The sequence below is a fragment of the Epinephelus moara genome, chromosome 23, assembly GCF_006386435.1.
Source record: "Epinephelus moara isolate mb chromosome 23, YSFRI_EMoa_1.0, whole genome shotgun sequence".
Lineage (NCBI taxonomy): Eukaryota > Metazoa > Chordata > Actinopteri > Perciformes > Serranidae > Epinephelus > Epinephelus moara.
The window spans coordinates 31,300,301-31,318,700 of record NC_065528.1 but is presented as its reverse complement, the minus strand read 5'-3'; the positions used below and the strand labels follow the sequence as shown (position 1 = coordinate 31,318,700).

General features: G+C 38.7%; 2 protein-coding genes across 2 annotated transcripts in view; both read left to right on the top strand.

The window, feature by feature from the left end:
- tbk1 (TANK-binding kinase 1) overlaps positions 1-8,653 on the top strand; it is a 17,126-nt gene extending 8,473 nt beyond the window's left edge. Inside the window, exons 14-21 of the mRNA XM_050036308.1 lie at positions 2,555-2,676; positions 2,760-2,836; positions 3,095-3,134; positions 4,647-4,748; positions 4,897-4,993; positions 6,279-6,379; positions 6,689-6,760; positions 7,571-8,653. Of these exons, the coding sequence (XP_049892265.1) occupies positions 2,555-2,676; positions 2,760-2,836; positions 3,095-3,134; positions 4,647-4,748; positions 4,897-4,993; positions 6,279-6,379; positions 6,689-6,760; positions 7,571-7,610 (651 nt within the window). The 3' untranslated portion in view covers positions 7,611-8,653. The remainder of the gene's footprint in view (positions 1-2,554; positions 2,677-2,759; positions 2,837-3,094; positions 3,135-4,646; positions 4,749-4,896; positions 4,994-6,278; positions 6,380-6,688; positions 6,761-7,570) is intronic.
- A 2,952-nt stretch (positions 8,654-11,605) lies between these two features.
- crebl2 (cAMP responsive element binding protein-like 2) lies at positions 11,606-17,780 on the top strand. Its single transcript, XM_050036382.1, has 4 exons — positions 11,606-11,742; positions 11,826-11,908; positions 13,088-13,285; positions 16,774-17,780. The coding sequence occupies exons 2-4, from the start codon at positions 11,894-11,896 to the stop codon at positions 16,927-16,929; spliced, it is 369 nt and encodes a 122-aa protein (XP_049892339.1). The 5' UTR covers positions 11,606-11,742; positions 11,826-11,893; the 3' UTR covers positions 16,930-17,780.
- The last annotated feature ends 620 nt before the right edge of the window (positions 17,781-18,400 follow it).

Sequence of the window (18,400 nt, the reverse complement as noted above, 5' to 3'; positions counted from 1 at the left end):
GACTGATAACAAGATCTGTATAATGGATTGTAAAGAAATTCGTCAGGTTTTTATTTTGTAGACAATTAATCTGGATTTATAGCATGATGGGATGACAGCACAATGATGTGTGTGGTATCACTAGAAAGCTCTGCTCGTGCGCTTTCATGTGATATACGTGGCATTTCTGTGCGACCCCGCATTCGCGAGTAATCCATCCAAGAGTATTGTGTGTGCAGAGCTGTATGAAAGCTCTGTTATACATCATTTTAGTGTAACTTTATCATTTTTTTCGCTGTGAAAACACTGGACTACCGACAAGTGCTTCGTCTTCTCGGAAAGCTACAGTTCCGCTGTTTCACGTGATATGCGTGGCTTCTCGCTATGACGCACGGTCGCGGAGAAAATCCACAGAGAAGAACGGGTGTGAATTTGGACGCACTATGCGTCGTTCGGGCCCATAGGGTTAAACGTGAGGGTTCACTCACTGTGAGCTGGAAACACACCAGCAGCTCTCTCAGTGGTGCTCCATGGTTGCAAAACATGACTAAATAGTTGTGGTGTGGAGCCCTGCCGGTACAAAGACACAAGCTTTGTCTGCCCACGCTATCGGTAGTCTCACTAAGAGAAACTCTTACAGTGCCAGTTTTTTAAAGATATTTTTGGGCAATTTTGCCTTTAATTGATAGGAAAGTCAAGTGTGAAAGGGAGAGAGAGACGGAACGACATGCAGCAAAGGGCCACAGGCTGGAGTCGAACCCGGGCCGCTGTGGCAACAGCCTTGTACATGGGGCGCCTGCTCTATCCAATAAACCATGATTTATGGTCCTGCGTTAAATCAACGACGTGCCTACGTCGTAGGGTACGTGGCTACGCAGGAGGAGGTTTCCGTATTTCCAGATTGCGCCATCCCCGCCATCTTTAAACATCTTCTGTTGCGATGTAGATGTTGCAGTATTAACATACTTTCTTCGACATCCAACAACTCCAACTCCAGCAAGATTCTCTCTCTCTCGGTCGCCATTGTTCACTGTGACCGGAAAAGCCGGAAGCTAAACAAAGAATCAACTAGAGACGACGATAACCATTCAGAAAAGGAACGCAGCCTTCTACCGCTCTGGTGGTGAATTGCACCACTGTAATGGTTTTGGGTCCGTGTAGCTCTTTGGAATTAGATGACAGGCAGAAACTCACTTCCACACAAGTGTGGGATTTATGTCCACTTAAAAACACTCCAACCTCACTAAGCCCGGTTGTACGGCTACTACAATTTCATACATGAACATAATAGTCGCCACACGTACTTACAACCATCACTGTTGTGTTGAGAGACAAAAAGAAAAAGCAGGAGCACATAGGTGTACGTCCGACCAGCGACGTAGGTACGACGTAGGTACGACGTAGGTACGCCGTAGGTACGCCGCCAATAAATCAAGCTTAAGCCACCGACGCCCCTACAGTGCCACTGTTTGACATGATAATTTACTCACTGAGAGCTGGAAACACACCAGCAGCTCTCCAGTTCATACATTAACAGTATTTGCAAGTTGCAGTGGTGCTCCATGGTTGCAAAACGTGACTAAATAGTTGTGGTGTGGAGCCCTGCAGGTACAAACACACACGCTTTGTCTGCCCACGCTATCGGTAGTCTCACTAAGAGAAACTGTCACTGCGGACTAGTTTCCAGGCAACCACCCCATCACGTCCTTACACTAACCTTCCTCTGTAATCAATCTACCATTTTTAATTTCATTTCACAGTAATCAGTGTGTAGTTGCTGCCATGTTGAGGCAGAGGGTGCTGTCTGTAGCTCTGGTTGAGGGTGAGAGGCTGTCAGCAGATAAACAGAGATCTGTGTGGGTACATGAGACCCTAAAAAAGAGGCTGGATCATGGGGAGTACCACCAGTTGGTCCAGGAGCTTCTCCTCCATCATGGACGTTTACAGGCATATTTTAGGATGACTCAGGGCCAGTTTGACAACCTGCTGTCTATCATCAGGCCGTATAGCTCTGGGTATCCAGCAACCACTGCCACCAGTTTCTCCTCCATTTTTTACCAACTGTAAACTTGTTGTCATGACCACCACAGAAGGCCCGCCTCTCAAATCATCCAAATCATCCGATTGGACAATGGGAAAAGTTGAGTTGAGGTTTTTTCAACTTGAGGAGTTCAGAGTGCGCCAGAAAAAACGCCAGGTGCCTAGAGCGCAGAAACGTGAGTCGAGTAGCAGTAGAACAAGCTGCAATACATCGAGCATATTTGATATCTTGCCCACCCTTAGTGACTGCTGTGGTGTTGCTAGGTGGTTACTAAGTGCAGGGTTCCCACAGTCATTGAAAAGTCATGGAATTAGTTAAGATCATTGAAAGTTTGGGAACAATCATGGAATTTTGTTGCGTGTAGTGAAACTGTTACAGTAATCTACTGTGGATAACCTTCCACTCAATGTAATATAGCGGCAGATTTATTTTCGGTAACGTAGCTCTAATATGTGTCTGTGTGACGTCTGTGTTTAAAGTGCTTCGTATTTATTAGGGTGTATTTATATATTACGTCCTGGACTGTGTGTGCAGATCTCCAGCTCTCTGGAGCCCATCGAACGGACAACACAAGACATCAAGAGTAAGTTCATCCCTGGAGGCCTGTTGACCGACGGCTGGACACAACAAGTGGGGACACACCCCGAGGACAGGAAGTAAGGCCGTCTGTGTGTGTTTAGATGTAGCAGTATGTAGTACGTGTATGTTTCAGTGTGTGACGGTGAGTTTGTCTCTGCAGTGTGGAGAAAATCAAAGTGCTGCTGGATGCCATCACAGCCATCTACCAACAGTTCAAGAAGGACAAAGCTGAGAGACGTAAGTTCTCCCACACAGACTCAGATCTGTCTGTTTGTGAATTACTGGCAAATCTGATCACTTTACAACCCTGAAAATTTAAAAAAAGTCACAGTCTAAATGGTCAGTAAACAAGTTGTGTAATATGTGATGTGTATACAGGAGCTATTTATGTAATTTCTCTCTTTAATTGAATTGATTTTATTTAGTTCTTCTTGTGCTGCTGTAACAGAGAGTTTCCCTCACTGAGGCTCAGTATATTTTATATTCTGTGTTCAGGTCTGCCCTACAACGAAGAACAGATCCATAAATTTGACAAGTAAGTTTCTTGAATTTTTTTTTTTTATCAGATATCACTGACATCATACTGCCATCAAACACAAAACACAGTAAAAACACTTTAAGGTCAAAATGTAGTTAAAACCTGTACCTGACTTCCTGACATCTGTTTAACTATGTAAACAAATCTTTAGTTTGCAGTAACTACAAAACCGTACTTTAGGTTTCAATTAAAAAAAATAAACACTTTAAAATGTACAATATCAATCATGTTAATTACAATAATATGATATAATAAAACAAATTAATAAAATAATAAAATTGTTAAAAAAAAAAAAAAGAATAATGCTAAAATAAATAAACAAAAATTGGGGGGAAAGTTCACATGTAATTCAGTAATTATTGTTTTTTTTACACTGTATAATTATAGTTAAAACGGCATTTAATTTTTTTTAATAGACACTAAACAATATAAAAGAAAAATTAAAATGTAGCAGAAACATTATAAAAGGAAAAAATAAAATGGAGCAAAAGTCATAGTTCACTCTTTGCCATTGAAAAATAGCAAACTATACAGCTAAAAGAAGAGAGCAATGTTAAATGAAAGCTAGCTTGTCAGCTAGCCTTAGCTAAAAGTAAAGCTAAGTTTAGTTACTGATTCCCCTCATGTTATCTGTTAAAAATATCTATTTTGTTGTAAGTAACATTTTGGTTTTTCAGTTTGTTTATTCCACATAAGTTACTGTCATGAGTCAGCAGCTAAATCTGTTCATGATGGAGAAGAAAAGCAGCTAATCTCCTGCTAAAGCTAACCACCTTAGCATAAAGATAGCCAGCTGCTGCTGAGCTTAGCTAAAAGTAAAGCTAAGTTTAGTCATTGATTCCTATTGATTTCCCTCACTACCTGTTTTGATGAAGTGATATTTTGGTTATTTGATGTTTATTTCACATTTTCTGCTAAAGCTAACTAGCCTAGCGTAAAGGTAGCTAGGTAGTGACTAGCCTTAGCCAAAAGCAAAGCTAAGTTTAATTTTTGATTTCCCTCAAGTTATCTGTTACTGGCAAATAGCAATTTTGATGAAGTAATCAAAGGAGTCAAATCATGACAGAAAAGAAAAACAGTTTATCTCCTGCTAATGCTAACTAGCTCAGCATAAAGGTAGCTAGCATAGCAGACTTTCATTTAATTTGTTTTCAATTATGCCTAATGAATTTCATGTGATCTGTGGTCAAACTGCCCTTAAATCACACACTTATAAGTATTAAATTGTAAATGAATGTCTTAAATTGATTTCAATAGAAATATTATTAATACTCAGACAGACAGAAACACATTTTGGAAGCTTTGGGCTGCAAATAATCAAACTTACGCTGTTGGTAGATTGTTGCTCCACTGCAGCTGTAGTTGCAGCTCCCTGCCTGTAGAGGGCAGTTTGTCCCTGATGTTTTCTGTCTGAACTCCGTCAGTGTGAACGTCCTCAGCTTTTATTTTGAAGTCCTGACCTGTGTGTGTGTGTGTGTGTGTGTGTGTGTGTGTGTGTGTCTCTGACAGGCAGAAGTTGGTGCTCCACGCCAGTAAAGCCCGGTCTCTGTTCACAGAGGAGTGTGCCATGAAATATCGCCTCTTCATCTCTAAGAGCGAAGAGTGGATGAGGTAAATCATCTCCTCTCCCTCCATTGTTCACCTGCACAAACAGACAGGAAGTGGGCCTGGTCTCCCTGATAACGCCCCCTGTTGCTTAGCGACAGTGTGAAGAGTCAACAGTTTGTGTGTTGAAACTTGGTCGTCTTTGTGTTTTCAGGAAGGTTCATCACGTGAGAAAGCAGCTGCTCAGTCTGTCTGGTCAGCTGATCAGCATCGAGAAGGAGGTGACGATGCTGATGGAGAGAGCCATCAAGGTAAACTGAACACACCTGACGACATCATGACATGTCACATGTTAGTGTGAGAGGACTGTTAGACCGATACCAAAAACTCAGCTGGAGATCAGGGTCAAACCTGAGTGAGTGAAACACTCAGACTAACATGTAGTCAGACTCTTAATGGATTATCCTCCACACTTCATTAAAGTAGTAATTTTTCCTTAAAAGTCTTTCCTCTTGCACATCACTGCTTTGGAGAAAAACACCCAAAATCATCTTCAGAGGTCAATTTAATCAGATTTGTGATGTTAATATTAAATTAAATTCTGCTACAAAGAGCCATATTCTGTATGTATGAATATAATGTATATAAAATTGAATTTTAAAAAAGAAAACTGGGCAAAAATTATTAAAAATCTGCGTAAGAAAATTAAAAATAAATAAAAATGAAAATAGTGCAAAAAAAATAATTACAATTTAGCATAAATACATAAATAAATGAAAAATTAAAAGCTACATTATAAAATAAACGATCAAAAGCGACACCATGAAAATGAAATGGAGCTGAAATCAATTTTAAAAAATCATCATAAAAAATACAAAACACCAAAACTCAGCGAAGAAACTACATTATGAAAAGAAATTATAAATATAAATTCATTAAAAAAGAAAATGGAGCAAAAAAAAATCAATCAATAAAAAGTTACTTAAATGAAAAAATTAGAGCAAAAAATTCTTTTGAAATACAGTAAAAATCAATATAAAATACATTATAAAAATAAAAAACAGCAATAATCAGTAAAAAACTACATTATTAAAAAAGTAAAATGGGGAAAAAATCAATTACAAATCCAATTGAATAAAAGCAAATATCAATTAAAAAATACAATAAAAATGAAATGCAGTAAAAAAGTATGAAAAACTACATTATAAAAATAACAATAAAATGGAGCAAAAATTAATATAAAGCTACATTATAAAAAATAAATGAAAATGAGCAAATTCAGTTAAAAACAGATTACAAGAAAATATAATGGAGCAAAAATCGCTATAAAGCTATATTTAAAAGTAAATAAATTTCAAACAGGCCAACCTAAATCATACCTGAAAGACAGACAGGTGTGTAAAGAAATAAATTAATGCAAAATAAAACGTTTATGAAGTGAAAACACCAGACACAGTGACATCATCAATAACTGATATCAACGAACATCATGTGTCATAACTTACAGAACACAAATGGAAGAAGGATTAAAAGGTAATAATATTAAATGGATAAAATTAGTAATGTGTGTGTGTGTGTGTGTGTGTGTGTGTCCAGCTGCAGGAACAGCTGCCTCAGAAAGTTCTTCCTCTGGTGTCCAGTGGGATGAAACCTCAGGCCTACCTGAGTCAGAACACACTGGTGGAGATGACACTCGGGTGAGACCTTTATTTACTCTTCATCATCATCATTATCATCATCATCATCATCATCATCATCATCATTATCATCATCATTATTATTACATCACTGTGACAAACAAAAATAATGAGTAGCCTGATCACCTGGCTCGTGTTGAGTGTCACATTTAAACCTCACAAATAACAGATTTTATTTCCCACTGACTTTATCAGTGTAACTGTTTATATGATTCTCTGTTACAGAGTCGCCTCCGCTGACCACACGATAATAACGTCTAACAAAAGACAAACAAACAAATGTTTAATATCACTGACTCGATGTTTCAGGATGAAGAAGCTGAAGGAGGAGATGGAGGGCGTCGTCAAAGAGCTGGCAGAGAACAACCACTTCTTAGAGAGGTCAGACAGCACGACTAATACGTGTTTAATATATACATGAATAGCTTAGCTGTGGCGGCAGGGGGAAACTGCTAGCCTGGCTCCATATGTAACATGTTAAGGAGTTTTTGATCATTTAAGTGCATGAATTCAGTCACCAGTTAATTCCTTTCTTTAGTTAGGGTGCAAATTTGTTATTTGGTAAATGTTAAGAGTATAATATATTTAAGTATATTAAGGGGGGTTATGGATTAAGGGCTTTTAAGGGGACAGAAACCATTAAAATGTACCAAATAGTGTGAAAGCCTTCCTAACTGAAACATTAAGGCTCTTTTAAGGTATAAATGAATGAATGGTTGCCATGCCTTAAGGGGTAAATCAATCTGATTAAGGTGTTTTAAATAGCTTTTCTCCATGATTTAAGAAGTTAAAACTCCTTCAAATTTACTTTTCTGATTTTTCACCTTAATTGAAAAACTAAGGCTATTGTAATCCTTGAATTAATGGGATTTTAAGGGGATATATGAATGGATTAATTTGATTTTTTTGGCTCTATAACCGACCAATACTTAAAAAAAAGTCGTAATTAGAATTTTAATATATCAGAGTCCAATTAAGTGTATTTATAATTCTCAGGGTTCAACAATAGACAATTTTAAGTGTAAATTCAGAGGTGGTAAATTGATAAAGGGGTTTGACGCTGCTGTGAAACAAACCTCTCCTTCGATGGAGGCAGGCTAACAGTTTCCCTCGGCGACCACTCTTTGTGCTAAGCTAGGCTAAACATATTACTGAAAATGAAATATTAACATGTAGCTGTTTGTCCTTCAGATTCGGCACTCTGACGCTGGACGGAGGGCTGAGGGGTTAAGAGTCGGACAGTTAGAGAGACGTGGACAGGACCTTTGGAGACGCTGCGTTGTTTTTGTCACGGGAAGCGTCTGCAGCCATGTACATACTATGTGTGTTTATCTTGTACATAATGTGACTGTAAGATGGAGCTTTTTTACCTAATGATCAGTAAAGGCACTCTGTGAAACAGTAATCCCTTAAAACACGCTTTTATTAATCCTTTATTGTATCCTCCTGAACACAGCAGACGCCCTTATCTGAGTTAAGGTGTTTCCAGAGGTCCCTTGAAAACACTTGAAATTTTAAAACAAATTAAGAAACATGGAAAACACCTCAATTTAGGCAAATGTGTTTGGTGTGTATTCAAGGGCTAGTTAAGGATTATTTAAGGGGTTTTTAAGGAATGAAAGGTTGTATCATAATGATTGGATGGTAATAAACTAAGGTACTTGAATGGGTTTTCCTGAAGAGGTACAAACCCCTTAAAATGAACGAAGTGACATTATAGGAGCTTTTTAATTTGGACTTAAAAAGGTCCTTAAATTTTCAATAAAGGGGTGGAAAAAAAACCTTAAAAGGAAGGCCTGAATTTTCACCTTAGTTGAAACATTCTGACTTAAGGGATGGCTGTTTTGTTATTTTGTCAGTTTCAAGGGGTTTAAGCTCCTTAAAATGCACCTTAGCTGTGCAGATAGTCCATTAAAAATACCTTAATTTATTACAAACCATTAATTATCTCCTCCCTTAGAGTCTAAAATACCTTAATTTCTTCGGGTAATGGTGAAAATAATAAGGGATTCATTTGAGAAATGCTGATTACATTTGCTGTTTATTTATTATTAGTAATCGATTACGTTGATCAGCTTGTCATAGATGAGGAAGTCGCTGGTCAGTCAGTGGTAACATGCAGAAAAAATACCTCTTCACCTTCATCAGTCCATCAGTTCATCTTCATCTTTTACTCTTTAGAATATGTTGTTTTATTTTCGTCAGTAATCAGCATTTAAAATGCTCAATGACTTTAAAAAACCTGTAAATAAATAAATATGTTATCAAAGATGACGCTGTCTGAATGTGTTCAATCTGGAAATCACTTAACAGTTCAGAAGATAAATAATAATTCATATAGTAGCAGATACAATTTTGATTTACTGATTCAAAATGAAGATATTAAATTATCAAATAATTGAAATCAGTATCTGATTAGAAATGATTTAGATAATAACTGGTAATTGTAATAAAGATACAAAGTCAAAATCTGGACCTCCTGTGTTGAAACTGATTTAAGACGTAGACGCTTTAAAATATTAATGATTTGCTTTATAAAGTAAAAGTTTTCTCACTCATTGCCTCATTATTATAACTTTTATTCAATTCCAATTTTTTAAAATTTAATTTAGGCTACAAAATCAAATTTATGACATACTAAGATTTTAAAATATATAAATAGATAGAAATGTTTATAACAATGAAAAGATGAGATCGTAAGTCAGATTCATACCATAGAGTCAAACATTTTTACTATTTAAGTCAAAATTATTATTATTATCAGAGATATTTAAACAAAAATGTTAGAATCAAAATTTTGAGTCTGAAAAACATTTATTTTTAAAGCCAGAATTTTTACCATTTAGATTAAGAAAACAAGAATGAGAAATTCACTTTATAAGTTGGAATAACAAAATACTAAAAAAAAAAAATGACTTACCAAGTGAAAATTATGAGACAGTCAGTGAAGTTACTATCCAATTCTTTTGACTTTTTTTTAAACTTCTAAAATAATTTCTACTTAAAAGTCATACTCTTTACTCACCGTCTCATAATTTCGACTCAGGCTATTTAATTAAGTTTTTCCATTTTCTTGGCAGCATTGAGCTTCCATACCTGTGAGGTTTTATCACACACTGTGGTTCTAACATGACTTAAAATATGAATTAAAATCACACGTGTGAAACCTGATGAAGTTCATGTGGAGTCACGGACTCAGGGTCAGTTTGTTGTCTTCCCTCCATCCCATCAGCACCATTGTTGGTTTCCCGTAGCGACCGGCCTGTTGGAAAATCACCGTTTCCACGGCGCTGCGGTTGCCATGGCGACATGCTGCGACAGCAAACCCGCGTCAGCATCAGACCAATAATTGTAGATGGACAGCATCATTTCCTTTTAAAGAGCGGACGTGTTGCAGAGAGAGCAGCTCGTCACGGTGTGTGAAGGTCGACAGGTGACACTGTCTAAATAATTATCAATAATTCATAACGAAACAAAAACTAGTTTATTGACAAGTTTTCACATGCAGCAGATTTGCTTTGGAGTATTGGTGCATGACATAAACATATTTATAGATAATGATATTAACAATAAAAGCGAGTATTGCTAAAAGTCAAGAGACATAAATATGATATGCAAGAAAATCCCATTAAAGTATTTTCAAATATATGTGCTATATATTTGAATAAAAGAAGTAGAAGTGGTAGTTACCCGCAGAAATGTACAAAAATATTGTCAAAGGAACCTGCATAATCTGACAATATGAAGTATAAAAAGATTGTGTGCATGTAAAGGGCACTGCACTGAAAAACAAGTGACACTTTAAATGTTAAGTTAGTTTCATGAAATATAAAAAAAAAGATTAAAACAAAAATGAATAAAGAAGAACAGTGCAGGACTTAAAATAACAATACAATAATTAAAAGTAGAGTAAAACCATCACTTCACCTGATAACTAATGTGAATTATTCAAATTAAAAAAAAACACCTTTCTATTGTTATATTTCTATTTATCTATTTATTTTAACTAATTTTATTTTTATTTTATTATACTGTTTTAACTCATGAATTGTGATGTTATATTTAGTCCTATAAATATTTTAGTAAAACGTTTCTGACCATTAATTTTGGCACCAATGAGAAAATTGTAAAGACGAAGAAAAGGATGAATTAATATATATATATTTTTTTTAAATTGCTTTTAATGTTTTTAGTTCAAGTTCTTTATGTGCAAGAAATACAGAGGAGCTGTTGTTGGCAGTTAAAGTCTTAGATCTCAGGCTCCCTGAGCAAAGATCATGCAAGTAAAAACAAAATTAGAATCTGAAGTTAAAATAAGAAAAGATAGATAAATAATATAGTAAAAATTAAAAGTATACCATATAATAGTGCAAGTTAAAATAAGAGATAAAATATAATATGTTTTATTTTATTGATAAAAATAATAAAAAATATATTTATCACATTTTATTAATTAAATTATTCATTATTTTTATGAATTAAAAAATAAAATAACATTTTTATTTTTTTTTTCTGTATTGTTTTATTTGGTATTAATTTGTTATTGATTCATTCATTTTCATCCTACTTCCTGTTTACCCTCAGGACTGTACCTTGTACCAGAGCCCTGTCTTCTCCTAAACCATTTTATCTAACACTGGGAAGTTAGAGTGCTTCCAGTCCTGATTGTTTGCGGGCCAGTGTGAGTTAGATATTAGCTCAGTTAAATATGACAGTGCTGCGTGATTGTTGAGTGGAGGAGGTGAAATGAAACAAAAACGTAACTTATGGTCTGTTTTTTAGGCTTTGTGATTCTGTTGATATTAATAGTCATTATAATATTATAATATAAATAGGCATTATAAAATAGAAGAGGGTCATGTTGTTTCATAGCAGCTCATCAAAGCACAGAGAGCTTTAATTACAGTTCATTAACTTACAAATCCAGTAGTGGGCGATATTGCATAGTCTGATGAAGGCCCTCCTCTGGAGTGCAGATCACATACAGTGGTGACAACTTTGTATTCAAATCTCCTGCTTATATAAATAACAGTGTGATGATATTGATGTCACAGGTCCAGCGGTGCATTGTGGGGCAGGGCCGCTCACAGCATGATGCACATGGTGGGAATTAAATCTGCTCTGAGCTTTAATATCTCTGATCTTTGTCTTGCTCTTCTTGGTCTTTGCACCAAAACGTGCCTGCAGTGACTTCCCAGTGCAGTGGAGCCTGTTACACTCTCCGGCACTGCCTTGTACGTTCATTTGATTCAATAAAGATTTATTGACAGAAAGAAAACACAAAGCACAACTGACGTCACCGCGTTACGTCAACAGGAAACACGATGTAAACACAGCTAAGCAACATCACGCCAACTATCTCGGTTAGCTATTGTCCGTTTTATTCACATGAGCGCGGATTAACTTTAACTTTATCTAATTATATTTTCGTATTGTTTATCCGCAGCTGTATCTCTGAACGGAGCTGTTAGCTGTGGTAGCTAACGCGAGAGCTAGCTGCCAGCCTTCACCAAAATGGATGATAACAAGGTAAGAAGCTAACGGCTAACGGCTAACTGTGTGATTAAATACAGATAATTATCACAGTTTAATCGACGTTATGTTGCAGGACGGTGTTAATGTTAGTTATCAAGTCAGGTACTAACTGTACGTTAACCAGTTAGTTTGTGAGGCCAGCAAAGGTTGAATATGTACGTTGTGCTGCTAACTGTAGCTAGCTAACTGTGTGACAGGGCTAGCTTGATATTATAACGTTGTAGAGAGTGGAAATGAAGCCATAACTCAGCGGGGATAGTGAGCTTTAAGTCCTTATTGTAGGCTGATGACATGTAGAGAAAGTAAGCACTCGTATCTTTATTACAATATATATATTTTAACAAGGTATTTTTATTAGCTGCACAATAAAGTCATACAGAGTGCTAATAAACAATCACAGAAGGGACGAAAGACCAACTCCACACACCCATCAACACCAGAACAAAAAGAGCCAGACCAGTCAAAGGGAATTCAAAAGATAGAAAAAATAATATAATCAAAAATGACTTCAAATTAAAAAAGCACTTCTGAATATTACCCAAAAAAAACACCATAATTTTGAACTCCTTTGCTGCTTGGCAAGAAGCTCACGCTACTGTTGACTTAAACACCACATTTCTTCGGAAACCTCCTCTCTGGGACAATCCCAGCATCCCACATCTGATTACAGACGCAACTTTAAAAGCTTGGGTTAACAGCGGCATATCATACTTGCAGCGGCTGCTTAATCCCCTCTTTACTGTATGGGTCTCTGGCATGTTGGTTAGCCAGCTGACAGTTGTTAATACTCTCAGTTACAAGTTAGATACACCTACAGTGGCTAAAACTAATGCAGTCTAACACTCCTGTAGTAAATCACCCTTTATAAAGCTGATAACGTTCAGTTTGTGTTGACTGAATAGTAGAATGTGTTTAGAGGATGTAGTTTGTGCTGCTGACTGTTGAATTGTATTACATTATATTGACTGGTGTCCCTATTATTTTGTCCACCCTGTTCTTATCTGTGAGGATCAATGGATGTAGGAGGTGGGGACAGGTGGAGGAAGAGGGGATGGAGATGATATAGGGTGTAATGGGAGAGTGGGGAAAACAGACAGTAAATAAAAAGTCATAATTAATCTGCACGTTAACAGTGATCATAGGTTGATCCATGACTCTGTGTTTTGTTGTCAGATGGTGGCTGGTAAAGTGAAGAAACCCGGCAAACGTGGCCGCAAACCTGCAAAGATCGACCTGAAGGCCAAACTGGAGCGAAGCCGTCAGAGCGCCAGAGAGTGCAGAGCGAGGAAGAAGCTGAGATACCAGTACCTGGAGGAACTGGTCTCCAGTAAGGAGAGAGCCATCTGTGCCCTGCGGGAGGAGCTGGAGATGGTAAAGACACATTTTCATCATGTAGACATTGTAAAAATACAGATTTTTAAATCTTATCATCCCCTACGCCATGAGAGAGAGAGGCGTGACTCAAAATGTAATGTTTAACTCACTCAGATAAATCTTTAGTTTTCTCCTAAATGTGTTGGTGAATTAAAAAAACAATGAGGAAGCTGTCTGATTACAAACCTTTGTGAATCAGGGTTGTTCTTAAACTGGGTTCTCGCCCACAGACATTTTGGAAAGAAGAAAATGTTGATGAATCTGACAAATTTTGTTTGTATTCAGAGGTTAAGATCAAATCTGTGTGTACAAATGTTTCATGATGAACACCCTTCAGCTCTATTGTCCCCGTTAGTAGTGTAATAATTATATATTAAGTTTGAATTCAGATTCAAACTAAGATATTTCAATCATAGAGGAACACATTAAAAAGATAACAAACAAAAACAAAGTTGGAAAAATGCTACAAAATCACAATCAGTGGCATTTTATTAAATCCTAAAACAAATAAGTAGCATTGAGATATAATAATTTATGTCGATCAGCCTGTGAGTCTACATCATTAGGTCTGATTAAGATAGAATATGTGGGGAAAATGTAAATTTCCTTTGAACAAAATCCTGTTTGTACAAAAAAGGTCAAAGAGAGCAGCGGCATCTGTAGCTGTCCTTTGGAAATAAATTATTATACTGTCATATTAAAACAAAGCATGTCCGACTGCACGAGTGAGAAGATGATGATCCATCATATCAGTGGATCTCACTGCTTTTACTTCATTTAACTTGTGAGAACATTTCACCAGTGTTGGTTCATCACTGCCACCACAATGAATCTCAGCAGGTTCACTGAGTTCTCTCCATCATTTTATCGTGACTTGTGGAGTTAAAGAGTCGCGAGTGACAAAACATTTCTTGCAGTCAGAGCTCCAGCCTGTCAGCGAGGTAGGAAACACAGTAGAGACACTGTTTATGGTGGCACCAAGGGGTTAACTCTGGGTCTGAAAAGTGAAACCAGTGCAGAGGTGCCTTAGGGGGTGATCACACAGAAATGAGACGCTAGAGACGCGGACGCTTCAAAGACACTTGAAACGCTAGAAGCGCTTATTCAGTGCACGCTAGCTACTGGCGTCTGACGCTCAAAAAGTTGAAAATATTGTAACTTTTCAGCGCCTACGCGCGTCTAAAAAGAAGCGTCTACAAAAACGCGCGTCTAAAAAGAAGCCGGAAAAACGTCCATCTAAAAAGACGCTTGAACGCTGGTCAGACGCGCTGTATCATAGGAAAGCAATGGTTTTACTGGCGTCACGTTTCTGGCATTTCATTTCGGTGTGATCGCTCCCTTAAACCTGCATTCTTTATAATGGCCAGCAGGGGGCGACTCACCTGGTTTCAAAAAGAAGTCAGCTTGTTGACCTTACATCTCACTTGATTTCTTACCTCAGAAAACATTTTCCTGTTAAAGGATAGTCTGAGTGGGCGGAAGTTCGCTGCATAGATCAGCCTCTCATTGGGTGGAACGAGTCACCCGCTGAAGTCCCGCCCTACCACCTCCGGTTGTGTAGCAGTTTTCAACACGTTTTCAACACGTCCTTTACTAACTTTTGCAGTGTTTGATCTTGCGGGGATGTAGCCACTTTTCTGCCATGGTTAGCGTCCTGTAGGCGATATTTTTGCAAGCGTACCATTGCTGTGGCACCGCCCAGAACGATTGTGATTGGTTGAAAGAAATACAAGCAGCCGGGGCATTTTTTTCTCCAATCTTAAAGTGAGAGTCGGCCCAGCCAGACCTTTCTTTTCTTGAGAAAGGTCTGGTGAGTGAGACTAGTTAAAGGATAACTTCGGTATTTTTCAACCTGGGCCCTATTTCCCCATGTGTATGTGTGCGTATGACTCATAGGTACAACTCGTTTTAAAATTGGTTCAGTATTGAGGGAGCCGGGAGCCGCGAAACGAGCTAAAACAGTAACGGGGGCAAATGCGTCCCGTATAAGTTTGCGCATTAAAAGTGCTTTTTCTCGCCACTGACCGGTTCAGATCGCCAGTGCTACCTCTGTAAATAGCATACTAAGCGTTTCGAACATTGTTTATATAACATTACCTCCACTGTGTCTGTAGCTCTCTCTACTCGTGGGACAGCCGTTTTCTTGAGGAAGAGGTGTTTCGGGATTGGATGTCTTCTCTTCTTCGGCTGGCAGTAGTCATCTTGGGAGAAGTGAGCACTGCAGACCCGATGGTCTGCAAGGCGCAGTGTCTGGACAGGAGTCTTAGCATCCATTTGTAGCACAACTAGCCACAACTTCAGCATCTCACCGTCCGACAAAGGCAGCCTATGAAAGCTGTACGGGGTGTTGCGCGACATCCTGTTCTTGCAATTCGGATAAGCACAAACACGAACCATTGTTTTCAATCGACGCAGTAAAACTCTCAACTGTACTCCGGGACAACCAGCGCCACTCTGAGCAGCGCTCAGCATGGCTCCTCTGTTTTCTCCCGGCAACAAGCAAAGCTCTCGCGAGATGACGTCACAGCCCAGAGGTAAGGGAAGGGTAAGGGAAACGCTTAGTATGCTATTTACAGAGATAGCACTGGATCTAAACCGGTCAGTGGCGAAAAAAGCACTTTAATGCACAAACTTATACGGGACGCATTTGCCCCTGTTACCGTTTTAGCTTGTTTCGCGGCTGCCGGCTGCATCCGCCTCCCTCAATACTGAACCAAATTTAGAACGAGTTGTAGCTATGAATCATACGCACACATACACATGGGGAAATAGGGCCCAGGTTGAAAAATACCGAAGTTATCCTTTAAGTTTATGGTCTTGGTCACTGTCTTCTTCAATACAGCATGATGCTCATTTTGTAAATTATGGTCCCATTTAGACTAAAATAAACGATTAGCATCACACGGCTAACGTTACCCAGCGGTTATTAGCAGGTGTAACAACAGAGTCCAGCTGCTCAGGTGTCAGTGTGAGATTAACGGTTTAGTGTTGGATGTTAACCACTGCTGCACGACAAGTAGGCATGAGATCAGTTGTGCTGTGTTAGATCGTGCTAACCAGGCAGAGAGGGCAGGAGAAGGGCAGTCCTTAAGTGCTGTGTCAACCCCCAATCCCCCCACCATCACAACTGACCCTTCGCTAAATCCCACCACCAGAAGCATTTTCATTGACCCCACAATTTTATTGGAAAAAAAAGGTGGGGTTGTAATATGGTCACTTCTGGCTCCAAAAATATCAAGATAGCGACAGCCAAAATGTTGAAGTCGAGGCTTCAGAATGGGAGTCCACAAACCCACGGGCGATGTCACTGTGGCTACATCGACTTCTTCTATACAGTCAGCAGGTGGTACACAGCTGATGTCCCACAGCTTCACAGATACTGTCACATCATCAGAAGCTGCACAAACATCTGGATTTTTATCATTTGGTAACAAAACACTATTTGTTCGTCACGTCCCTTTTATCTTTGTTGTTTTCTCCTGCAGTACAAGCAGTGGTGCTCAGCCATGGATCAGGGGAAGATCCCCTCAGAGATTAAAGCTCTGCTGACCGGAGACGAACAGAAAATGCCTCAAAGTGGCAGCAGCACCAAGACATCCAAGAACAGCAAGAACAGCATCAGCAGCAACGGTCAGGGTTGAATCAGTCCGTCTGAGACTGAGAGACTGATGATATGAAGGAGGGAAACTGCTGCTGTCAATCATCATCAAGCAACACAAACTAACCTGCAGTCTCACAGCGACCTGCACATAGTAATAATCTTTGTTTCATAGATACACACGTACGTAATCCCTAAAGTTTCAGACCATAGTAAGCTTCAACATTAACACATTTCTTCTGCAGTACACCGCTTCATCTGTCCTTCAGCAGAGACTGTTTCTGGTTTCTTTTCACAGGAAAAACAATGTAGTTATTCGGTGAATAAATCGTGTATGTGTATGGCTTCGGTGCTGCCCTTCATATTATATTTATACATATAAAGCACACTGTGGTTCGACAGTATATATTCTAAATGTGACCAATCATCTGCAGGTGTCTCCAAACAATAAGATGGCCGTCCTGCTGTAGCATTACAATAAAGATCAGAGGAATCTGAATGTACAGTGACGTTGATCAGAGGTCTGTTGGATATATTTTTGTATTTGTATTTTATATATCGGCTCAGAGGGAGCATGTTGTGTTTGTGAATGTTTGTTTCAGCAGAACGAGTTGGCGTCTGTAACCATAAATTCGACATAAGCAATGAGTAGGTTTACTTCCCACGGCTTCTGTTTACTGTGTGTTTCTCTCTGCTCACCTGGATCCAGTAGTCGCAGCATCATTTCTCTGTCACTGAGGTGATGAAACTCCTCGTGAACGTTTGTGCACTTTTTTTTTTATATACGTATTTGGCAGAAGCACTTTGTTTAATGATTGTTTGAGGCTTTGCAACAATATCTGTGTCTGAACTCTTTGTTTGTTAAAGGAAATAAAAGTGTGTTTGACTGACTGATGGACGAGTCCGTGTCCTGTGGAGATCCATCAAACAACCACAAGAGGTTCAACTTGATTCAAAAACAGATGTATAATAATAACTAATAATCATAATTGATTTGTTTGCAGTTTGAAGTGTCCTGTCAACGCTTTTACAGGCTCGGAGGTAGAGCAGGTTGTCCATTGATTGGAAGATCAGTGGTTTGAGCCTTTGCTCCTCCGGTCCGCATGTCGAAGTATCCTTGGGCAAGATACTGAACCCCAAAAACTACATTCTGCTCTCCTTGCAAAGGTTGGCCTACTAAAGTACAGGCGTCTTTTGCCAAAACTCCCACTGGAGATCTCATTGCCATTAGCTCCTTTTACACTGCCAGATTTTCCGCGAATTTTGGGCCGTTTTGCCAGCAAGCTGCGAGCATTTAGACACAGAGCCGGATTGGCGAGTTGATCCGAGGTGCCCAATTTTCCGCCTCGTAGGGTAGACATATTGGTGGAACCTTTTTGGTTTAAAAAGAACGAGACGCCCTTCTGCAACAGGAGGGGCTGTTGATGACTTGTGGGAGGAGCTGTTGATGACGCCGCACGTGCGAGCCACTGGCGGTGGATAAACAGGAAACAGCTGATAGCAGGAATTAGCGA

Coding starts and splice junctions, on each gene's coding strand:
- crebl2 (XM_050036382.1), top strand. Junction 13,286..16,773: donor TGCGGGAGGAGCTGGAGATG/GTAAAGACACAT, acceptor TTTCTCCTGCAG/TACAAGCAGTGGTGCTCAGC.